This window comes from Cajanus cajan, chromosome 7, assembly GCF_000230855.2.
Source record: "Cajanus cajan strain Asha chromosome 7, NIPB_CcT2T_4, whole genome shotgun sequence".
NCBI classification, from domain to species: Eukaryota; Viridiplantae; Streptophyta; class Magnoliopsida; order Fabales; family Fabaceae; genus Cajanus; species Cajanus cajan.
This window is the reverse complement of record NC_138523.1, coordinates 47,760,794-47,787,188: the sequence shown is the minus strand read 5'-3', so window position 1 is coordinate 47,787,188 and position 26,395 is coordinate 47,760,794. Positions and strand designations below refer to the sequence as shown.

The following is a 26,395-nucleotide window of genomic DNA, read 5'->3' as shown; positions in this document are numbered from 1 at the left end:
CCAAAATATTCCTTAGTGCCGGTCAAGCACTGACAAAAAAAATGTTACCCAGAATGGTAACTCAAAACACGAGACTCAGCTCCTCGTCTCACAACGATCATCTCTACTCCCAAGCTATCCCTGACCTGCTCCCATACCAAGTATGATCATCGCAGTTCCACCACATGGAAAACAGAAGGGTAAGCTAGAATTCAAAGATCAATAATACAAGTACAGAATAAAAATTCTATACTACACATGCATCCCAAATCCTGTCCCTAAGGAACCTTTCATCTCAATCAATCATTCATTCACCAAACATGAAGTCAAACACCACACTTCATCATATTAATAATCATGCAATGAATGCAACTCATGACAGATAGGCATACATATCAATCATCTAATGCGTCGTCACGCATACACCTAGGAGATCTCCATAACAATAGAGCTGTATAAGTGACATTCCATCCTACCGAAACCACCCCAACCGTTTTCACGCCCAATGCGCCCGCTCGGTCACAGCTAAACAGGATATATAATCCTCACTCGGGTTTACTCGGATGATGTCACTTACACACTTGGAAGTCCAGATCCACCGTCAGGTATAGCACAGCTGGGTACGGGCTTACCACGACCTTGGCATGCATTAACCAAGTCAATTGTGGAGTTCGCCCACCGACTATCCGCAAAGATCCACGCACCTTCCCGAGTACTTGGTTAAGGGAATAACCCTCGACCTCATACCCCGCTCCAACACTAGCTAAGGACTTAGAGGAGACTCACCCAACCCAGTGGCCTATCTGAGCACCACTCTCCCAAATCCAGTGGCCTCCCAGAGCACCACTCTCATATATTAGTGGCCTATCCAAGCACCACTCTCAAGAGACTCTATGTGAGCTCTTCCAGTTCGAAATATTTTTCCTCTCCTCAAGTCCTAGGCTAGACTCATGCCATAGGCATCACATGCAATCATGCATCATACATCATAATGGTCTGCCCACCATCATGATCAACAACCATACACATGTCATAAGACATCACATGCAATAATGCATCATACATCATAAATGGTCTACCTACCATTATGATCAATACATACCATATGAACGTATCATATTCAAACATTCATATATATCATCACAAAGCATACATATGAATCACACCTCACCATACATCATATATCATACATACATGATCTAAAACTTCAACTTTAAACATGCATAAGCATCAATTCATTCATAAATATATTCAAGCACAGTGCCGTCAACTCGCGCCTGGCCTAACACCAACCCAAGAGCTCTAAGCTCTTCCACGCCTGATACGCTCAACCTGCGCCCGGCCTAAAACTATTCAGAGAGTTCAAAATTCTCATCCAAACTAACAAATTCAGCCACATGCAAACAATCTAGCTTCCCTTACCTGAAGATTGGCTCAGATAGCCAAAGACTGAATCAAAAGTATAATTTCCCCTCGAGGCTCAACTCGAAACTTTAGTCCTCCCAAAACAAGCTTTCTAATCTGAAATTCAAGAAAAGACAGAAGGAGTTATTGATCTAGAGGAGAAAAGGAGTTAAACAGAGAAATTTGGGAGAGAAAGGAGCTCACTGACCCAGAGACCTTCTCTCTAAAACTTCTCTCTAGAACCATAACTCCTCACGGCCCCCCCTTCACCCCTATTTATAGGCAATCCGGAGTGGCCAGAACGGCCCGTACCGATACCGGAACGGCCCGTTCTGAACTCCCAGATCACGCACAAAATCCACGCCCAGAACGGCCCGTTCTGAAAACAGAACGGCCCGTTCCGGGACTCATCCAGAACGGCCCGTTCTCCCTCAGGAACAGCCCGTTCTCCCTCCGGAACGGCCCATTCTCCCTCCGGAACGGCCTGTTCTCCTTCCTAGAACGGCCCGTTCTCCTTGCCGGAACGGCCCGTTCTCAACTACAATATGTAGTTCAATTCAGTAGTGTGGAACGGCCCGTTCCAGTTTGGGAACGGCCCGTTCTGGGCTACTGAATCAGCCTCTTTTTTTTTTTTTTTTTTTTTTTTTTTTTTTTTTACAATGTTACATTTAACATAACAACATAGATTACACAATCACACACATGTATACACACACATAACTGATGCATCATCATGCGTATTAACCTAAGGAGATCTCCTAAAATTGAGATAAATAGTTTTAATTGCTTAACCCTACTTAGTCATAGTGATTAATTTAATATTATAAAATAACGACTAACATTAAGGCCAAGATCAACAGCTAGCACAAGGCTAGAAACAATGGCTAGCATAATCTAAATTTATTCATCAAGTTTTGCCACTTAAACTAGGAAGTATGCTAATGTGTTAAGATAAAATAATTTGGGTATGGGTATATCATGAGATTAGCTTGCAAGCTGCTTATGAAATTAGTCTATTGACTATCCTCCAAATATCACAAGCCTCCAATACTTGATTAAGAACTAAGTTCCCAACTTTATACTTTACTCGATTGGTCCTTTGTAATTAGTATAGCTCTATGATCATTTTATACATGTATGTCTTGACATTACCCACATACAAATGTCACATAAAATCTAGAGGAGGCAACTGAAAATAACTTATCCATTCAAAAGTTGATTTACTTATAATAAGGGGTTCAATATAGCGTATATCCGCACAATAAGATAAATTTTGAAAACATCTTTAACTCTCATCTAGCTCATATGTATTTGAACATAGACATGTATTACAATTACATGCCTAACAATTGAATAGCTTAACAACTTTTATCGTACATTGTTATAGTTTAAACAACATTCATCTTACATCTTTACCATACATTAACATAATATCATATCAATTTACCTCTTTACAACTTAATCATCTTTCAACATGCATACCAACTTTTAACTTAACAACAATAATAAACATAATATTTTATACATAACAACTTTATAACTTTCAACTTTAACAATTATCAGCATCCATCTTACAACATATACATCAACGTGCAACCCTTTACATTGTCAACATATTATTCTATTACACATCTCCAACAACTTAGCATCATATAATTCTTATAACTTACATGTCAATCAACTTACACTATTTAACTTATAACATTTTATAGCATATGTAACATATCCATTAACCATTTTTTGCCTTAACAACACAATTAACACCATAGACCATCTATCGTACAGTTCATATATCTCATTCATCTATAAAACAACTTAAAATATCATATAACATGTATCAACATATAACTTATCAAAATCAACTTTCATATATTGATAACATTTACATAAAATATCACACAAAGAGTTATACTACTTGTATCAAACTCATCCTTATTTCATAAGAAAGAAAAAAAAAGATTATCTACAACCCTTATGAAAATTTCAAGTACTAACTCCATCATCCACTATATTAAAAATCACAAAAATTGCAATAATTTATCTAAATGTTAACAACTTGACATTTGCTCACTAAAAATGTCATAACTGGAGTTTTAGATACCATTTTTAGGTGATTCCAAATCCATTGAAAAATTAATAACTAGGGCTACAACTTTTACGAAGACAACAAGGTCTAATTTGAAAAACATCAATCCGCTCATTCATTTAAAAAATACTTAAAGGATTCCTTTAAGAGACTACCCCTTCATCTCTAATTCCATTTAATCGTTTCAAAATGGCTCAATCATTTCCTTTTAGAGACATCCTTAATTCTCATTTCCAATTATGCTCAGTCATTTTGTGAAAGAGACCATCTCTATTTTTTTTTCACGATTTTGGGGTTTCCAAGCCTTTCTAATCTATCCCAAGCTTGCCTACAAGCTTTAAACTCAAATCTAAACCATCAAAACGATTCTAAACAACATATTCAACATGCAAACCAGTTCAAAAGCAACATGCATACCTTTAACAATGAGAGATCAATAACTTTAGGTTTTGAGTTCACCTTTCCTAGAAGCCTCAACTTCACAACTTCAACAATCACCTCAAAAATGACAATTCAAGCCACCAATGCAAATCAACAACACATCAAGAACACCAAAAATTCCAAGAACCCACCATCCATCCTCTCGCACATTTTTACTCAACATTCAACAACTAATTGAACTTACCCATTAGAAATCACATTCACAACAACAACAAGCAACATGCAATCATTCAAACCATAAGCTTCCCTTACCTTTTGAAGAATCAAATCGACGAGGGTAAGGAGAAGACGACATGAAATCTGCATCACATCCAACTTGGAATTCTTGGCTCTTGATTTTGAATCACAAATTCCGCAAGATGGATCAACTACTAAAAAAAGGGGGAGGTAGGTTTCCAGAAGGAGAAAACTCTGGTTTCTGCAAGAAAAGCTTCTCTTAAGACAAGGGAGAAAAGCCAGAAAGTTTTTTTGAAAATAAAAAATTATAAGTCAGTCTCCAATTGAGAAACTCCATATAAACTCCTTTTAAAGTTGAACTCACTCACTCTACATAAGGCTCTCAATGTATGACTTGAACTAGCACATAAAAACATGAATATTACACAATATTTAAATAATCTAAGTTCATCATATACTCTAGACATGTACTTGATATTTATCAAGATCTAAAAACTCTTCATTTTAACTACCTAAGATCCAAATTTAATTAAGGAATGACATTAAATGCTCACAACTAACTTTACTAATTTTAAGCCTTAGTATTTAAAATTTATATAGTCGTAAAAAATTTAGACACATTAAGATAAAACTCTCCAAATATTTGAATTTTGAGACTTTATTTAAAGAAAATTAAACTTTTCACTACTTTGACTAATTAGCAAATAACAAACATAACTAACTATAATGCAATTCGTAAAATCAATTTTCCTATGTTAGACTAGGATTCGATTTGTGGCAATCAAAGCAAATTAAAAAGCATATATAGTCCAACCTCTTAGATTTGTTATTTATGTTCATGCTCTATATCATATATGATGTTTTTTTGTGATGAAATGTAGTCTTGTAACTTGCGTACTGAGAGATGTAAAATGTAAATCTTAACTTTTTCATTTTTGTATGTATGCTAATGATTAAAAAATAAGGTCGTCTGACTTTTTCCATTTCTGTGGTGACATTATATATAAACGCGATTCCATATTCATAATAAACTACTATAAATGAAAGATGGTGGAACATGAGAAACTGGACGATAAAGTCCAACTTAAAGACGGCAAAGAATGGAGCAATGTGAAAGAGAAGGCGAGTTAAATGTATGTGGTCTAGACAAAACCGTAGAGGCAAAACTTTTAGAGGACGATAAAGAGATAAATATAAGTGATAAATAGACAATGAATTTTATAAAAGGAAATGAGATATAGAAAAAATTAAGGCGTGTTTGGATTGGTTTGGAAAGAATGTTATTTATATGAACCGTTATTCAAATTGTCTCACTAGCATATGCATATTAATATTTATGTCAAATGTCTTGTAATTATCAAATTTAAAAAGAGAGAGAAGTGAGAATATGAGGTTTTTATTTTAAACTTACATGTGAAGATGAATTTAAGTTGACATATAATTCATACTTATTTATAGACAAATTATATATAACTTGAGCATGGGTAGGAAGAGTTTTTTTTTTTTTTTTATCACTTATGGGTCTTGGTGCCTCAGTACCTTTATTAATATATCTATCTTTTAAATTAATGTATCAATATAAAAAGATTAATTACACTGATCTCCAAATTCAATTTACGTTAGGAAATAAATTGATTTAAGAGTGATGTTAACGTGAAAAGTTTGATTTTGCGTATTGTGTGTCATCGTTCATCTATTTTTGCATTAAAATGTATCACAGTTTTATGTAATAATTTTTAACTGTACAACTGACAAAAACAATTGATAAGCTTATAAATTTTTTGAAACTTGATAAGCTATTAGCTGAGAACTGAAAACTTAAATTATTTAATTAAAAGTATTTAGTAAAGTTAGGTATTAACCTAGCTAAAAAAGTAAAATAATATATTATGTCATTTTTATATACAGATTCTATTTTTTCAGACAAAAATCTTTTTAGGTAATTATAATTTTATTTTATTTTTCACAAACTTAGATTTTTTTTTCCAGTTTTTCTAAAGATAAAATATTTTATTAAAAACAAACAATATAATAAATAAAATAAATAGTATAGTATGAAATATAAGCTAAAAATTCCTCGTATTTATACTTTTGAATTGCAATGATCAATATAGTTATATTATATTATTTTTTTAATTTTCATTAAAAAAGATACACATAATTTTGGTTTTGTTTTAAGTAATAATTCATGTTAATAAAATTACATCTTTAGTTTTTTTTTTTAATACTCCGTGGAACATCAATATTAAGGGCACAAAGGAATATATGAAGAAAGTATATGAACTAAAAAGTATATAAAATTAATAGTAAATTGAATACTGTAAGACACTACACCTCATCATCTTTCTTAGACCAACTCATGAAAATACAGTGGACACAATTTAATTCATTTTATTTTTTTTCCCAGCAATTTATAAGCAAAACAATGACACTAATGAATTAATTGTCGTAAAATTGTTTCAATTTAACTAGTGATATTGATTTCAAATTATATAACTAGCTATATTAAATGGTTAACACAAACATCATAAAAAATTGATATTGGTGCAAAGTGAAAGAGTTTTTTTTTTGGGAAATAAACATAAAAATTAAGACTTTCTTAAGAAAATAAGCTAGCATTAATTTAAGTAAAAAAAATAAATTTAAAAATTTCTCTACTTTTTAATTAGAATCGCCAAACAACTAAAGCAATGTTACTTAGAAGTAGAGCGATGACTAGTTAAGTGAGAATGTATGTTATAAACGTAAAATTACGACTTAATCAGAGTAGATATTGACAATAATAGCTAGTTTGGACACAAAAATGACAATGCAGAAAGACTTTTTTTTGGGTGGGAGGTGAAAATATATTTTAACCCTATTGTTAAAAGAAGCAAAAGATAAACGATAAACCATATTAAAATATTAAGGATAAATATGATAATAAAAAAAAAACTATATGGCTATAAAGTAGCTAATTAAAGAAACTTAATTATGACTCGTCTAAAATTAGTTAGAGAAATAAACTATTTAACTAAACACTTTTAATTTTAGTTAAACAAATTTATAAACTAGTGTAATAAACTATAATGTAGCACAAATACCATGTGTACCAACCACACTCTTGTGTTTCTTCTTAACGAGTTTTACTTAAAATTTGAAGTTTAACAATCTTGTGCTCATTTTCCAGTTCTCTCGGCTTTTCACAAAGCATTATCTTCCTGACCATTTTAAGGTCAAAAGATGTAAAATCTGACATCAAAACACAATGTTTCTAACGAGCGAAATACATGTGTTAAATTTACGTTAATTATAAACAATAGTTTCTATATATAAACGTGAACTACTCTTTACCCCATTGGATTTAACTTGAGGCCAATAGATGCACTGTCTTCAAAGAAAATTGATTAATTATTCATCACTTTAGATGAAACACTTTTGATTTCTTTGTACAATAATATGGCTAACAAAAACAACGGTCAATATCCAATATATGTCACCCCTAAATATCAATATTCCCATGATTTTACTGAATTTTCTTATCAAGTAGTGACCCTTAAAGTACCGAAGGAGGCATGGATCAAGGGAGAAAAACAGTTACAATAATATTAACTATCATATTAGCTACCAAAATAGTTTGTGAGCCATATTTTAATTTAAAAATAAGAGACTTTGCACTAGGCATATAAAGACAGTTCTCTATGTTTAGAACAAAAAACACTGTTTTCAATTATGTACTAATATATTATTAGTACATTTCTTGGAGAAAGAGTCACTCTTTTTTCTGCAGCATCTTAATCGATCCATGATTAGGGTATGGACAGAAAATTTCCCATTCTGCCACAATGAACTTTATGATCGAGTGTCTTCGTGGGACTGGGACTCATCTTAAATCCTATAAACATAACATGTGCGGTGTGGAATGGCAGAAGTGTCTGAGACTTGATTAAATCAATACGAAGAAGAGATTCATACCCAGACTCAGACAGTTTCGTCAACAAACATCAAAATATGGAAGATATACCCCACAGTAAAGCTTATGGCACTTTAATTAGTTGTGCGCATGCAGTCACAACCGACAAAAGGTAATGTTACGCTTAAGAATTTCTAAAATAAAAAATATTGATCTAAGCATTTTTGATAATATGCATACATCGATCTGAATATATTGTTGAGCTGTTTCATTTCCGAACTCGCATATATCTATCTGCTATATTCGTGTACTTGTCTATGTTGATGAGGTTTATAATTCATTCAACCTATGACAAATTAATTAACATGATGAAAATTCAAGTATAATATCACTAGTCACTTATTCAGTCCCCGGCATTATAATTTATTTTAGAAAGTTGTCTTGATGTTTAACCTTGCTTAAATTCAATTTAAAAAGGACTAAGATATAACAAGGAAGCCTTTCTCGGATTAAACAATAATTTCTATAAGGGGATCTGGGTAGTAGCCCTATCCACTGTGCAATTACACAAGCCAAATTCCAGATGCAGAAGTTTTAAGTTCACAAGCCCTAGCAGTGATTTTATTTTCTTCCCAGATCAAAGAAAAGGGTAAGGGTGAAAGAAGTAGCTGATGTTTAATTAAGAACCATCAATCCAAGATAGGGCTTGGAAACATAATATCTTCAAAACACCAATTTCATCGTATTTTGCAAGTCTAATCATTCGATCCCATCATATATTTAAACCAAAGCCATGAAGTGCAACAATAATAAAATAAAATAAAATAATAAAGAAATCAAATAAAACTGCAACCAAGAGATTTATAAAGGGACGAAAAAAATAAGACAGTGAATAAAACTACTAAATTATTCATAAATATATTAAAAAGACGCCCATGATCATGTTTTTTATTCAAAACACAGAAGCAAAAGAGAAAAAAAGAAGTTTCATAATCCATGTACATCGATAAAATAAGTATGCTTGCTTGCTAGCTAGCTTCCTCTCTCACAGTTCTTCACAACTATATAATTAGTACTCTAACCTTGCAACTCTTCCTGCGATTCCTATCCTTCAAAATACAGCACAAGATCAATCAACACAAGCAGGTTGAATTTGATTATTAGATCTCTCCCTCTACCATCTTTTTTGCGCATCCTCATGAATCAATCTATTCAGAAAGGTGGCCTTCCATGAGCCCAAGCAAGAGCTTCATGCCCTACCTGGCCCCCTCCTCCATTTGGTGGAAGATTATACAAAGGCATAGATGATGGATCTGGAATTCCACCTTGCAACTGGCCACCCCCACTGCTTCCAATTCCAAGCGGTGGCGATCCTCCACCCTGTGCCGCCGCCGCCGAACTAGGCCCCTCATCATCTTCATCAAGCGGCAGTCTCTCATATGTTGCATTGGCAAAAGTTGCAGCAATCACCATAACCGGTCCTGCTGCAACTAGAGATCCAACCACACTTCCTCCCACTATCTGACCCGGTCCTCCAGCGAGATACACAGTGAGTCCTGTAGCTCCTGGAGGAGCAGGGCCAGGTAGGAAAGTCCCTGTTAGGGACAGAATCTCAAACCTTCCATGAAGGGCCACCACAGCACCAGGAGCTGCAGGCTGTCTAATAGTAACATTGGCCACCGAGCCACTACCACTGAGCACACAAACCCCACGTTGACGCCTCCTTGCGAATTGGGCTACACTTTCTGCAACATCAGCTCCTCCAGTTATCTCCATCACGTGGCTCCTTAGGGCGTTTGGGCTGTCCCTTGTCACGAAAATGGGTGGTTTTGGCTTGTTTTTGGATCCAGGAGGTCTTCCTCTTGGTCTGCGGTTTCCAACCTCGACTGCACCCTCTTTAGGTTCATCTCTATTGTCTTCATCTTCTTCTCTACTGTGGCCACCACTGGTTTCGTTGATTGCAAGGTCTGCGTGGCGTTTGCTTAGGCCAGGTGAATGGGTTCCTGGGTCAACCCCAGATAACCCCCCCTGACCTGTCCACCAAGGATTTGCCAGAGTTGCTGCAGAGATTAATTCAGGTGAATCCAAAGAAGCAAAAAAAAATAAAAAATAGTATATATCCAGAAAGCAATTATGCTCAATTGCCTTTACCCGAAAACGCAAAATTAACCTGTGAGATACCTCTTACTGCCAAGGCTATTTAGCTGATTCGGTTTAGTTATTTGTGCTTTTGGTTTTCTCCTCCTAGTATTCCTTCACTTGTAATTGTAAGAGAGCAGAAAAAAAAAAAGTCAAACCCACACAGGTTATAAGAAACAAAGGGCTTGGCAAGCTCTTTGTCTCTGAAGACCTAACATATGATGTTTGGTCGGTCCCATGGATGAGAGGCTGAGGGTAAAGGAATGAGTGGTGAGGTGCTCAAAGGAGAGAATTAGATTCAGTACTCAAGAGGAATCAAGCAAAGGGTATTAAAGAGTTTGATCAAACTAGCTGTTTCAAGAGATGGAAAGAAAGATTAAAGATCAGACGACCAGGAAGTGTTCTCTCTCCTTTTATTTGTTTTTTTAATTTGTTGAATTATTCTTTGGATGAAGAAGTGATCTGAGTGGACACGAGGGGGAACAGATGCGAAACCTTTCACAGAATCGAGCACAAAGAGAGCAAATACGAGGGCAGAAACAGAGAAAAGATGGAGAGAGATAATTAAGAAAACCAAAATAGGGGACAATACTATCTAACAATAAGATATAGAAAGAGAAAGAACACAAAACTATTTGACAAGAACAAAGGAGAAGAAATGTTTTTGATTTGTTCTCTTTCTTGGCGTGTGGTGTTATTAGGGGAGTCAATATATTTTCTTTCTTACTTTATTTTTTTTTTATTTCTATTTTTTTCTCTCCAATCTTTGCTTGTTGCTTCTGTTATTATATAAGAGGAACGAACAATAAGCACTGCTTTTAGAGGGTCTTGGAAATTAGGGTTTTGTGGGGTCGCGTGCGCGTTGGCAGGTGCGGGGCACGTCGTTTTCTCGGGGCCCGATATACCAACGCTACCATAAGAGAGAACGAGTCATTGAGAGAAAGTTAAGCGTAACAAGAAGAAGAAGAAACAACATTGGTGAACCTTCAACCTGCACTGGTATTACATTTCAGTTACTCCCACTTTAACACTGTCCATGCCAAACAAATTTTACTGGCTGGTTGGTTAGTTCTTTCTACTTGCATCTCTATACTCATGTCGGATATAGTGTAGCTTTTTGTCATTAAAAAAAATGTGTATATTTGCAGCCATGTAAATTGTAATCATTAAGTGTGTTTTTTTTAATACATTTCTTTGTAACATGTAATGTCTTATCCTCTTGAGGAAGACTTTGAAAAAGGTTATTTGATTTAATTAATAAAGGTGGTTTATAACCTTTATTTGATTTATAACATGTAATGATTCTTTTTAACTTGTATCATTAAGTTTCACAATGATCAAGTTCATGAATAAGCTCTCAACTGATGTTATAGTGTTTAATGAAATTATTTATTTAAATGTGCTCTTTTGGTGGATGGTGGCTACTTTGGAGAATTTGTCGGCTATGAAATACAGGGGTGTTGAGTTGGTACTAAGGCTAGATACCAAGGTTAGATAAGTGATAATTTTAGGGTTTTTTTGTTGTTAAATATGCATATAATTTTTATTTAATTTAGATAATTATTAATATATTTTATATTTTTAAGTTTTGTTTTTTCACAAAATATTTAGATAGGAATTAATTTTATTTTAGAATTTAGTTGTTTAAATATTAAATATTTTTAATACTTTTTTATTGAGATATAATACAAGGAGAAAATATTTTTGAAGTTAAAAGTTTCAAAGAGGAACCATGATCTTGAGCTACATAGAAAATTGTTCCGAGCTCGTGAAATTCACTTTAAACAATTAAATTACAGGTCGAAATGAGTCAAGTTAGAGGACAATTTTAGAAGATTATACCAGTTTGCTCAAAGTGATCAGTTACTTAAGTGCTTAGAGCAAGTAAAATTTGTTTAGAGTTATAACCTAAACGTTTTGAGAAAATCAGAACAAAGAGTATCATTGGAAGCACACACAAGTTCGCTCAGAACAAGTCACATAGACACTCTGAATGGGCATAAAAGTAGGGTCTATGTGAGTTCTCAGTATTAATCACACATTTCAAAGCACAGATTTAGAGAGGTTGAGCATTTTTATAATTGTGGGTCAATCAAGGATCTCTCTTCTCTTGTGTAACCCTTAGGCATGAATAACTAAATTTTTTATTGTTGGATATTGATGTAGCTTTTGTACTCATATTTTTCTCTATTCTCATTCAATACATTGTTTTTATTTAGTTAATCATTTTAACTTTATACTTAATGTTTATTTTGGTTAATGCCTGATTTTATAATTTTAACTAAGCTTGGAAAACCCTCGTAGAGTTACGATATAGATAAAACACTGATAACAATTATTTCCTAGGAATAGGAGTAAGCTATCAGACAATTTTTAGGTCTTTGACCTTAATGCAAATTATTTCACAAAAATTATCAAGAAATTGAGATTTTTCTTAAACAATTTAGAGTTGCTTGTCAAAGAAATGATGGTTTAAATATATTTGAGAGTTGTTGAATTAATTATATAATTTCTAATATTGAATGAAAATTTGGAAGGATTTACATGTGAAAGGTTAGTAAAATCAATCTATGACTATTTTTATTATTATCTAAATTCAAATTTTTCATTACTAGTACATTGTTACATGTTTTATAATTCCATAATTTTATAATTTTTTTATATTTCATTTAAACAATTTTAAATTCCTTTAATAATACTAAAATTGAATTAAATAATTATAATTCGAGTTCATGTGAATTTGATAACTTAAACTTTTATTCATTTTTATTAAATATGACAATTGATATACTCACCAAAATGTGTATCAATAACATTGAACATTAAGTATTAATACCTTCATATGGGTATTAATTAGCTCGAAAGAAATATATCTACTTGAAAGCCTCTCCTAGATTCATTAAAAAAAAAAGTTTAAATATGTTTAAACTACATCGAATTAGCTCGATTTTTAAATTACTACTTTTTAATTTTTTTTTTGTTAAAATTACTTGACAATTTTTTTTTTCAATTTAGTACCTGACGTTAGTTTCCTCTGTTAAATGACGAGGTGACAAACGGACTACCACGTCATCACCCAACAGTGTCTGCCACGTCATCCAAGGGACTGCCACGTGGATATGGTGATGACGTGGCAAACATTGTTGGGTGATGACATGGCAGTCCGTCTGCCACATCATCACTTGATAGAGGGGGATCAACGTGTACTAAATTGAAGAAAAAAATTAGTTAGGTATTTAAAACAAAAAATAATAAATTAATAGGTAGTAATTTGAAAATTGACCTAATTGGATGTAATAATCTGAAAACCGACCTAATTGAAGATAGTAATCTGAAAATTGTTACTGAAGGACAACCTATTTTGAGGCCACCATATTTCGATTGCATAAATTACATTGAGTGAAAGGAGCGTATGCGAATATTCATACAATCCATCGACTTCAAACTTTGGTTTGTCATAAAAAATGGACCTAAAATTTCAACAAAGATAGTGAGTGGACAATGAAGAAGTGGAGAAAAGTGAAGATTAATAAGATGAAGAAGACATAAAACACCTGTAACTAGAAATAAAACCAACAAATGCTTTATATTGTGCCATGAATTAAGATACTTTCGAAAAAAAAATTTCAAGTGCGGCTTAAAATATGTTCAAACTACCTTTAATTAGGTCAATTTTTAGATTATTATTACCTCCAATTAAGTCGATTTTCAGATTATTACCTATTAATTTATTATTTTTTGTTTTAAATACCTGACTAATTTTTTTTTCTTCAATTTATTACCTGATGTTGGTCTCCCTCTGTCAAGTGATAACGTGGTAGATGAACTGGCACGTCATCACCCAACAGTGTTTGCCACATCATCACCATGTCCACGTGGCAGTCCCTTGGATGACGTGGCAGACACTGTTGGGTGATGACGTGGCAGACACTGTTGGGTGATGACGTGACAGTCTGTTTTCCACGTCATCATTTAATAGAGAAAACTAACGTCAGGTACTAAATTGAAGAAAAAAAAATTGTCAGGTAATTTTAACAAAAAAAAAATTAAAAAGTAGTATTCTGAAAATCGAGCTAATTCGAGATAGTTTAAACATATTTAAGCCTTAAAAAATCATTTAGAAAAAAAAATATGATATTTGTCATATTGGTGGTAGAATTACATTATTATGTTTTGAACAACATTTTTATTTAATTTTTATCCTGTGGAAGTTATGAAGGAAAAGGAAGCTCTTTAGTTTAAAACTCTAAAATCAAGGTATGGTGAATCAATTTTGAGCCCCTTTATCCTAATAGCAATAATGAATAAAGCTTTAACTACTGAATGAAAAGGTGAGTTCGTGTTTGATAGGTGAATATAGATTTTCATATTTTAATTGATTTTGTGAATAGTTTGAAGAAAAGAGTCCCAATCAAATACTAAGGGCAAGAATCGTTTAAACCCTCCATCTAACGAATAGATTAAGGAGGGAAGATGTTTATAAATTACCTTTAATCTTAACTCTTAAATGATGTAAGATTTTTCAGACATATCAAAATAAATTATACTTATAATTTCATTTTTCAAAAGGTGGCATATGAAGTGCTACACAATAATCAATCTCAACAATTTCCACATATAGATTTGATGGTGAATGGGGTTGTTTAAAAAAATATAGAAATTAATGTGTTACTCTCTTCATAATAACTACTACATTTTACTTTTTTTTTTTATAGTAACATTTAACTATTTGCATTTATAAAATATTATTATAAATTAAATAAATAGGTTAATTTGTACTTTTTTTTTGAAAAATGTTATTATAAATGAAAAGTAACATCTTTTTATTTTAATATTATTTTTTTAATTGATTATAAAGTTAAAATCCCACATCAAGTAAAGAAATATCATATAAAGAGTACACTTCTTTAATCTCTAATTATTTTTCAAAATTAAAGTTTCACATTAAGTAAATGAATGACGCAAAAAAAATATAATCATAAAATTATATTTAAGATAAATAAACTTTAATATTGTTACTCATTTTATGGTGACTAACTAAAAATATCTTTTAACATCTATATTAAAATTAATTATTATTTTATAATATTAATTAAAACTTATAGCAACGTTATTAACATGCTACAAAAATGTCAATTTGATAGCATTTGAAAAATATTGTCTAAATATATAAAAATAATATTAAAAGTCTAATAATATAGACTATATACAATATTTAATAATATATTACAAAAATAAATTAATAATATTTATACACAATTAGATAATATTTTTTAAATATTTCTAGAAGTTCTTTTGTTGTAGTGAGTTAATTATAAATAAAATTAATTTATTTATATGTTAATTAACAATATTTAATTTTATTAATCTTATTTTTTTTCCATATATAGTACCCTTTATTTAAAAAATATATAATCATTTATTCAAACTTGATATTAAGAATAAGAAAAAAGTAGAATCTCAATTAAATTAAATGATATTTTAGTAATTATAGAAATAAATAGGATAAAATTAATTTAGATTTATTTATATTTAAATTCATTTTTTTTTTGCTTATATTTTAAATTGAAAGAGTAGTGTGCACGTGGGAATTAAAAAGTCATGTTTACTCAAAATAAACATAGTGAATATATCTTAGTAAAAGACTCATGAACATAATGTTTTGAGTTAAATGTGATGTTAAGTTCAATTATATAATTAACTAATATACTAGTGATATATTTTCATAATATTTTTCTGTTTGAAAAGAGAAATTGTCAAAACACTATTTTACTAAAATAATTATACAGTTAAAAGCCGTCTAGTTGCGACTTCGTTCGTAACTAAGGAAAAAGAGTTTTATGAAGAAAAATGCAAATAAAAAGAAGTTAGAAGCTAACGAGAGAAACTTCTCCTCTTAGTCCCGTCAGTAACAAATTGTTAATACCATCATCTAATCTCTAATCTGTCACCCAACGTCAATTACATTGTCTTATTTTTGCCAATCACTTTCTTGTGTATGCTCTTGAAGCTTTTTTTATTATTATTTTTTATGATCTCATTATTAAGCTATTTTTTAAAATTAAATATAATTTTAGTTTATGAACATTTGTCAATTTTTATATTTGATATTTAAGCAAATTTTATTTGATTTTATTTTTAAAAAAATATTTATGAACAAAAAATCTTGACATCATAAACAAAAAAATATTAACGAACAGAAAAGTTCAAGAAATAAAAATGAAAATTGACAAGAAAAAAATTAAGGACTAAAATTAGTAAAAAAAATTATTCATAAAAAAAATTAAAAAATATTCATGTAGTAAAAAAATATTAGTTATTCTTTTTTATCACAAATTTCATAACATCCTCCCAAAAAATATCCCAATGCTTCATTTTGGAAATTATAGAGGGATCTGTAACGAAGTTTTCTTAAATCTGAAAATGGTTGACTTTAGATTTTAATTGAGTTCACAAATGAAATGATATTTTTTTAAGAAGGAACAATATTGGAACTTGGTTTCCAATTTTTTTTTACACCAGTTGCATATTTTTATTTGTCCACAAAAGATTGTGACCCACATTGATTTTAACTTATAAGAAATAGTTACTTTTATTTTTTATTTTGTTTCTCTTATAATTACTTCTAAAAAAATTATCCAAACAATTTTGAATATATAATTGCATAGAGTTGTTCAAACATAGCGTCATTGATACTTGCAGATGTCTTCTAACTAACAGTCCCTAATATTTTTTATTGAATGTTCGTGTGGTGTATAATGTATATTTTATTTATTAATTTATTTATTAAGTTGACACGAGCAAAATACGAGTAATATTTAATTGAAAGTAATATTAAAATTGATTAACAAAAGATGCATGAGAATGCTACTAAGTGTCATTTATAACCCAGACGCAAACCATTGTTGAAAGTGTACATGTATTAGACAAAATATTACTCCTTTAATTTTATAATAATTATTGACGTGAGACACTCTGTCTCTATATATACTAGTGAAAAAGAAGAAATTTCATACCTCTATGATAATTTCCTTTAAACATATATATTAGTGGAGATAATGTGTAAATATCGATAATTTTAAAAATAAAACTTCTATAAAAAAAACTTTTTCATTCTCTATTATAAGACTTATATAGCTTTATCAAATGTTAAAATTGTCACAAATAATTTTTATACTAAAACATATAGATATAAATTCATCAATATTTGTTGAATCAACTAATCTTATGTTTAACCTTGAAACTTCAAGATTTTGATTGAATTTATAAAAATAGTTAATTTTAATATTATTTTTTTATTATTTAAAAATTTAATAATAAAATAATCCAAAAAATGTATACATAAAAATAGGAATTTACTTTTTTTTATAGATATAGATAATCATATTTTAAATTTTTTACCTATAAATTAAAGATAATATATATATATATATATATATATAATTTTATCAAAATAATCTACTCTCTTAATAAATATATTATTTTTATTATAATAATTGAATAATTTATAAAATATAAATTAAAAATAATAATTAATATTTTATTAAAAAATGAGAACATAATTTAGTTTAAAATATTTTTTAAATGTTAAAAATACATTGTGTACCAACGCCATATAGTAAATTTGTATTCTTGAAACAGTATGTATAGGTAATGGTGGTGCCTTACAATAAGAGTGGCACTAAAGTACATTTGCGGTGACCAAACATCTAATACTTTAATGCCGACTTTGTCATTTCCCAATATCTTCAAATGTAATTGGTTAGGGCCAAAGAATATCTTAATCTCCGTAAGCCTCGAAAAACTAAACTCATTTTTTTTAGGTTTAGATATAATTGTTAATTATATAATTTATTATTTTTTTCATTTTTATACATGTAAATTTTGTTATTGTGATTTAATTATTAACCTTTTATAATATTTTAAATATAATTTTTACCGTTAATTATTGTTAGAAAAATATTTTATATGAGAAACTAAATGTATATTATATTTTATATTTCATTTCAATTATATCATGTAAGTAAAATTTTTAATTTTTTAAATAAAATTTTTAATGCATTTGACTGCATCTTTATTTTTATCCATGTGATCATACTTTATCGCAAGTATTAAACCTTCCAATCTAAACTCCAATCCCTCTTAAAGAGGAATAGTTTCTCACAATTCACAATCTCGACAACGGGTATGAGTTTGTCCATAATGACCAACGACTCTATGAGGTCGTCATCTTATCATGGAGGAGTTCGACCTCGACTCCCCTATCGTGTAGGAGTTCAGGTATAACGATCCATCTTCATTGTTACACTTAACAAAATCATTACTATTAGGAATTGATCACATATACACTGCAGTGTAAATTTTTTTTACAGTTATATCTTTTAATAGTGTCATGTCATTTGCTTATTTAATCAAATAAAAATAAAATAAAAATAATTTAAAAGATATGATTGGTTGCCAGTATAAAAAAACTTTATACTAGCAGTGTATGGATGATTAACTCTACTATTAGTAGCGAAAGTTTAATTAAAATGATCAAATTTTAATGATTCAACCGTTTAATTAAAAAATTTTAATATACAGATCAAGTTTATGAATTTAAAAAAATTCAAAAATTAGTTAATACTTTATTTCATTAATTCAAATTGATGAATAATCATAAAGACATAAGGATATTTATACATTGATTTGAATTAATGAAATGGAGTATCAAATAATTTTTAATTTTTTTTTAAAATTATAAACTTGATTTATGTATTAAAATTTTTTAATTCAATGATTCAATTGTCAACATTTAATATAAAACATAAAAACACCTATTCTTAGAATAAGTGGATGGATCCCTCGCATACACACATTTTAGAGTTTAGGATTTAATGTTCAAAATAGGAATAAAAAAATTTAACTAACAAGATCAAAAATTCATTTTAACACTTTTTTGGACAATGTGTGAAATGAGAAAAAAATCGGAATAAAATTAAAATAGGACAGAAAAAAAATTGTTACTCGAATGGATAAAAAGAAAAAATATTATATCTCCACTTATTTAAATAAATGAGATAGAAAATATAAAAAAAAATTGTATTAAAAACAATACTAATAAAAAATTAGTTTTTTATTATATTATTGTTTCTTAACATAAAATTTATTAATGTCAATTCATAAATTTTTTTTTAAAAAAAATGTCAACTCATAAACTTTTAAAATCGTTAAAATTTGATATTTTCATTCAATCCCTCTCCTTAGTTCTCCTCCGATTCCTTACATGAAGGGCAAGACAGCAGTACAGCACGCAAATCGGGCCAGAATGTGGCCCACGAAAGGCAAATTCACGCCCAACTTAATGACTATTCAGATTTCAGACCAAACAAAAATTGAAATTTCTGATTAGCCATAAATGTATGTCACATGATACAATCAGATGGTCCAAGTCCAGGCCGTCCTGTGACCCTCATTTTTCTGCTTTTTTTTTCACTAATCGAAATCAAATGTTACAATAAGTCAATAACTAATACACTCGAGACCCTTGCTTACTGAATGTAATATTTTTAATACTATTCTTTTAATTAAAATTAAAAGTTTCAGACTTTCAGTCAACTTCTAAGAAGCGAATTATACAGGTAAAAATATTAGTTTTGTCCTTTCTTAAGCCGTACTGAAGTTTAAATATGGCACTGACACGAACAATACAGTAGTAGTAACTTCCCGTTGTAGCATTACACCCTGGCCATTTTAACACCTTAATGGAAACAATAGTTCAGAACAGCTATGTTATTTAAAGATCAATTTGTTATTTTTTTTTCTATGTTTCATTAAAAAATATGTACATTTAAAAGACTCCCTTCATTCTTCAAAACTTGAGAAAAAATATGTATATACCCTTCATTTGACACTGGCCAAGTATTTAAAACTTGAGACTTGAGAGGGGTGTTAGGTTTGAAATTTGAAGTTTCACAATTCAATTTTTTCACACCCAAGACGCGAAAGCGCGAACTTCCTGAATTAGCACCATGAACCACCGAAACAAGTCAATGGAAGCTTCTAAATACTACAAAACTACTGAAAGATGATTAGAAGAAAATGCACGAATAAATCAACAGCAACTAAAGGAATAAGATATCAATATCAATAATAGTCTGTTATTCATAATAGTAATAGTTATAACCAAGCATAATAAGATGTACAATGTACCAAAATAAAGAAAGAAAGCATACTGTAAGCACTTTTTAACCCATTTCAAAAATATTACATGACAGCTTATATACTTTATAAATCGAATTGCAATTTTACAATACTTTTCAAGCCTTCAACAAAGAGTCCTAATCCTAAATATACAAAGTTCAAAATTCCATGCCGCATCGAAATGATGTCGATGTATGGTGTTAAATACAAATTAAGAAAATGGTCATCAAATTGAGGATCTCAATATTCAGAATATTTTCAACTGCTAAAAGCGCCACACTGCAGTTGCCATTCCATGCAATCTTCAAAAGCAAAGCTGCTTGCACAACCCAATAACGCGTTTTGTTGTTGTTCATAACGACATATGTAATTGAGTCCCATGAGAAGCTGGCACATAGCTTCCTCTGTCTTGTCCTTATCAGCGAAGTATAGTGTCTGAAATAGCAGCACATTTGTCCTGCTAACAATTTGGTGCTGCTCAAAGTTCCTCTCACTTTGCCACCTGATCATATTATGAGCAAGTGGAGCAAGCCACTTAAGAATCCCATCAAGAGTCACCTTCCAGTCATGGGCCAGAGGGGCATCATATATGGCCAAGTGCTTTGCATAGGTCTTGAGTTTGCCTTTCAGAGATAGCCTTAAGCTCGTTGGTAGCATCTGATATAGATCATTCCTAGCTTCCTCACCAACTAAATGTGGATACGTAAGGAGTTTCTCTATGACGGTTATCACATTGGCATAGTGCAATGCCAGAGCACATCCTCCAAGAGTAGAAGGAGGTGCATAACCACCTAATCTACTTTGGAGATCAAAGGATGAGCAACTTTGAAGACTTTGAAGACCAGAGTTGACTTGTCTTAGATCTTTAGTAAAAGGAACACCACTTTGAACATGATTTAAACCACCAGAATGGCACAAGTGCTCCTTTTTCTTGACCTTATTCCCAAGACCGACACTTTGAAAGCTTGATATGTGACCAATAACATCTTCGTCATTGTCATCGCCCTCATCGAATTTTGTAACCGCGCTGCTTAAACTAAGACAATCCATGAAGAGTCTCCCAGGACTTGTGCCACAAGGAAAACCAAAATCTTCAATTTGAAGATATGGTAATTCACCTCTCCTCATAGTTTCCCTTGTCTCCACAGCACTTGAACCCAAATGACAACCATTTCTCTTGCCATGATTGGCTTTCAACTTGTCAGAACTCAAAGGAACATTAATCTGGCCAGACACCAACCCACATTCACTTTGCATGGGTGGAGAGCCTCCACTAAGCCCAAGGGTAGCACTCTTCCTCCATGTAGAATCACCAAAGATCATACAGATTCTAGCATAAATGGTACAAACCGTCCTAGCCAGCAACTCGACAACCTTATCAAAGTTCTGATTCCACAGCGAAACCTCCTTCAGATGCCTCACATCTTGCTTCTGCCACGTGAGTTTCTGCTCAAACGCCCTTGTACTCTCCTTATGCTGAAACTTCTTCATGGCTTGCTCCAAATCATTCAACACCCCCATCTCACGGTACAAACTCCTGGTATTACCAACATACCTATCCATTTTCCTCACCACTCCTTCCATGTGCTTAACCAAGAACCGCAACTCCTTCACATCTATGACCCCATTAACAATGTCTCCATACACATGCTCAAAGCCTTGTAAAGCAGGCATGGAGCACTTCTTCCCCAACCTAGAAACCACGCCAGCAACACGGTTCAACTCCTCCATCTTCTCTGCTCGAGCCAGCTCCAGGAGATACCCCTCTTCGGAGGAAACCAGGTTTTGAACACCCTTTGAGTTCGAGATCTCGCTCCTAAGCTTCACAATCTCGGGCTCGGACAAGGATCTGTGAAGGTGAACAATTTTGGACATCACATTTGCTACTTCAAAAGAGAGAATCCCAATCACTTCTTTGCTACTATTATCTTGCCTCTTGGGATCTTGTTTTCTCTTTGCGGAAGGTTCGAGAAGAAGAGCGTGCTTGAGATTGGCACTTACTTGGTTACCCATCTTTACAATCCAATTTTCAGCAACCATAGCTACCTAACCACTTTCACCGAATGCCCTTCATTAAAATCTGCATCACCAGAACTCAGCTGGGAAAACCCATTTGTGAGAGAAATGGCATGAGAGGACCCATTGAGGGGAACGAGGAGAAGAACCCAGTAGCTTGTCAAAGCTGCAAACTTTGAGGGTCAACAATGGTTTTGGGAATGAAATGGTTGGTGGGGCAGACAGAGAATGCAAAGAGTGCAAGTTGATGCTTTGTGTGTGGCCAAAGAAAAAGGGTGAATATGTGAGGATTGAAGAAGGAGAATGAAGGGTGCAATCGAAAATAAGATGCAACGAGAAGAGACAGAAAGTGGAGGGAAAGAAGGAAGTGATAAACAAAAGGATATAAGGGGTAGGGACCAAAGAGAGGAGATGAGTGATTGTTTTTGCTTTGCTTTGATTGCTATTTCAGAGCTATCCAGTCTAGTTTTCAAAAAAAGGAATCACAATTTTGAATTGAATCTTTCTAATTTTTCTTTTACTTTTTCTAATCAATAAATTTTAAGATGAGGGACAAAATTTTTAATCATTAATATTATATATGTATGGGTCTTTTACATGTTTAATGGACATATATAATTATGGATCTATTTATTTTTAAGTGAATAGTTTGTTTTAAAGGATAAATCAAGCAAGTTCAATCATTAATAGGAAGAAAGTAGATATTATGGATTTATTTCAAACAAAAACTTGTAAGAAAAAGCTAGAACAAAAATAAAATCAAATAAAGTTAACTTATATAAATTTTAAAAAATTTATAAATAAATGTGAAAGAGCTTTTTTAAATTAACTTGTACATAAATTAATTTATGTATTTTTGGATAAATATTTTTTTTTTAAAATTATTTATATAAACCTTATGTTACTTATGTATACCGATTTCAATAATTGATTTTCTTATCAAAACTTTACTTTCATTTGTCAAATCTTGATAATTACACGCAAATTTTAATAAGAATAAATATTTACATAAGTATCTTAATATTCATTTTATCTAATAAACTTCTGTCACATGTGTATGTGTGTGTACACATAATTATAATATTGTATTTAAAATTAAGTAATACATCATTATGTTTGTTACCTTTGTTATTATTATTGAACTACAAGGATAGGTATTTAAAATATGTTTAAGAGGTTTATAGTAAATTAACTAATAATGAAAAAGGTACTTCAAATTTATGTAAAAAAAATATTTTTTTAAATAAATTAGCAGTTATTATTTTTAAAATGTAATTATTATTTTGTATATACTTTTTTTCCTATTTTATCTTTAGATATATTGGCAAAAGAATTAAAATAAAAATATAAGAATATAATTATTTTTAAAAGAGTGAACATAAAAGGGTATTTCCTTTATATATTATTTAAAAAATATATAAATATAAAAATATAATTATCTTTAAAAAAAGGTGAGATTATATGATGAGTGAAAATAACTTATCCATCAAGTTATTAATTTCAACCTTACAAATACGTAGCGTAGTGTGTTTTTGTTAACAAATTTTGAAGTGTACCTCCTGCTGAAGATTTGGAAGTTTACGAATATGTTTTTCTTAAAGTTTATTGTAATAATCACTCAATATTTAAACATAATGTATCACTTAATAACTAAGTTTAGGTATACTATAAATTAATCTACTCAAATTCTATATTCATTGTTATCCCTAAATATAATTTAAAATTGGTATAATTTATTTGATCCCTAAATACAACATAAAATTGATAAAATGATTTGGATATGGGGTTAATATGCGAATGAAAAGAATAATAAAGATTTAAATATATCTTTAGTTCTTCAAATTTAAAATTTATTTTAAATTTTATAATTTTAAAAAATATTATTTTGATTTCTCAAATTTAAGACTTATGTTTTTAGTTTACAACACATAAGAAATTTAGTCTCTCTCAACTTATTATTGTCAATTTTGGTATTAATGATTAAAATGATATTTTCTTATATTTATAAGGACTAAAATAATAAATTTAAAATTTAAAAGATCAAAATAATAATTTTTAACATTCTGAAGACTAGAAAAATAAATTTTAAATTTAGAGGACAAAAAAGTATATACTCCAAATTTAAAAAGAAATAAAAATATAATTAAGCCAAAAATAAAAGAGAAAGGTATACTAGTCTGGACCGTTTTCTTTAATTTTTCAAGAAGAACAAAAAAATGAGTATACCATTTGTGATATTTGCCCAATTCCTTTTTAATCTCCCTCTTTTTTTGGGGTCCATCCAATCCTATTATACTTTTTCTTTTAAATTGTTCATGAGGAATATTGAGTGCCTAAAGTGCAGTTAGTTTGTGTGGGCCTTGCTAGTCACTATTTGTCATCTTCATCTATGCTTCTGTGGCTTAAAATATTAATATTAGTGCATCAAGTACGAATTAGTTTATATTTGATGTGAATTTTAACTTGGAACTCTATTTTCTAACATTATAATTAAGATGTTATGCGTAAATTTTAAATAAAAAGAAAAAACTCTTACTTTTGAAAACAATAATTTCTACGAGAGGAGCTATGAAGTGTTCCATTTCAAGTCGCTGGAACTGTTGCATGTATATTTGGTATATACATAGCTATGTTTACCAGAAAAAGAAAAAACTAGCTAGCTATAATAACAAATTAACAGCAAGTATTATTATTGTAGTTGTTGAGCTTATCTATTATTATTTTGAAACGTATTTGATTTTCCTTTCTTTTTTGTCTCTTGTGCTGTGCTTCTCTTGTCCAAGCCTTCAAACATAAAAACTACTCGAACTTTAGTTATTAAAAGAAATTAGGGGAAAAATTATGACCTAATTTAAAGTAATGAAAGTTCTGAGATACAATAAATAACTATTTACTAAAAAATTATATTAAAATAAATGACTAAAAACATAAACCAAACTTATCAAATGTTTTTGTTTTATGTAGGAAGGGCCCAAAGGGATTTAAGGAAACTAGACTAATGACAGATACTAAGGGTGGAGGAATAGTAAAAAGTTTCAACTAAGGGTGTGAGACAATGAGACATCTTATTTTACTGAATTATTTTGTTGAAATTAACTATGCGATGTGTTTATAAATTTGTGTTTCTTCCGAAAGAGAATAAAGAAATTCATTTCCAAAGGCTTCATCTGTTTAATTCAACTCATATAAATTTTAATTTAATTTCATTGTCATTTTGTCTTACATTAATAATTTATTATTTATTAATCTGAAAGTAGAAGTCTTATAGGCTACATTTTATTTCACATTTATAAACCTCAAACAGTTGTTTAAGTCAATTATGAGAACTCATGAATTGAAAGAAAAATGTACGTTGGAGTGTGTGTTAACTCCAACACAACCACATACTAAGTTTACTTTTCATTTTGGATGGATCTTATAGTTTTGACTTTAAAGAACAATCATTATACAAATTAAATAACATTTTGCCCTACCATTATACTATTGGTATGCTTGTGTACAATAAAGATTGAGTAAAAATTTGATTCATTTTACTTTATATATATATATATATACTTATTGAGAAATTTATTAAAACTAAGTTAAATAAGATATAAATAAGATTTTAGTAGATTCTTGTGATGTAATGAAAATTCAAGGAATGCTGATCGTAATTAGAACATGAAATGGGTTGTTGCCTAGTTATAGCCAATTAGGCCCAATGTATTGATGTTGCCATTTTAGTCTTTGATTTGTCTTTTTTTGGCTATACCCATACAACTAACTACATCTTCTGGATCGCAATAGAACACAAAAAATAATAACTCAATAATAAATAAATGATTTAAATATGTTTTTAGTCCTTTAAATTTAAGAAAAAATTATTTTTGGTCTCTCAAATTTAAAATCATTATTTTTAGTCTTAATAATTTTTAAAAATCTTATTTTAATCACTCAAATCACTAATAATATATATAAAAGTAACAAATTAAGACAGTTATGCAATATCAATTGAATTTAATATAATATTTTCACTAATAGGGACATCAATAGGTAGATTTTATGTAATAATATTTAATAAATTTTTAATAAAATTTGAA

General features: G+C 30.4%; 2 protein-coding genes across 2 annotated transcripts; both read right to left on the bottom strand.

The window, feature by feature from the left end:
- Positions 1-8,872: 8,872 nt before the first annotated feature.
- Positions 8,873-13,987, bottom strand: LOC109805002 (AT-hook motif nuclear-localized protein 20). The gene is made up of 5 exons (XM_020366928.3): positions 13,901-13,987; positions 13,137-13,324; positions 10,923-11,028; positions 10,614-10,713; positions 8,873-10,039 (listed from the first exon to the last, which is right to left on the bottom strand). The coding sequence occupies exons 1-5, from the start codon at positions 13,985-13,987 to the stop codon at positions 9,192-9,194; spliced, it is 1,329 nt and encodes a 442-aa protein (XP_020222517.3). The 3' UTR covers positions 8,873-9,191.
- Positions 13,988-20,314: 6,327 nt separating this feature from the next.
- On the bottom strand, positions 20,315-22,759 carry LOC109805041 (protein PSK SIMULATOR 1). The gene has a single exon (XM_020366977.3). The coding sequence runs from the start codon at positions 22,338-22,340 to the stop codon at positions 20,559-20,561; it is 1,782 nt and encodes a 593-aa protein (XP_020222566.1). The 5' UTR covers positions 22,341-22,759; the 3' UTR covers positions 20,315-20,558.
- Positions 22,760-26,395: the final 3,636 nt, after the last annotated feature.

Bases quoted from the DNA above. Each gene is read 5' to 3' on its own strand.
- LOC109805002 (XM_020366928.3), bottom strand. From the start codon at position 13,987: ATGGTGATGATGTGGCAAACACTGTTGGGTGATGACGTGCCAGTTCAT. The intron at 11,029-13,136 runs GTACTAAATTGA...CTCTTATGGTAG, and splicing joins ACAGAGGAAACTAACGTCAG to CGTTGGTATATCGGGCCCCG. The intron at 10,714-10,922 runs GTTCGTTCCTCT...TCTTATTGTTAG, and splicing joins CTCTAAAAGCAGTGCTTATT to ATAGTATTGTCCCCTATTTT.
- LOC109805041 (XM_020366977.3), bottom strand. From the start codon at position 22,340: ATGGTTGCTGAAAATTGGATTGTAAAGATGGGTAACCAAGTAAGTGCC.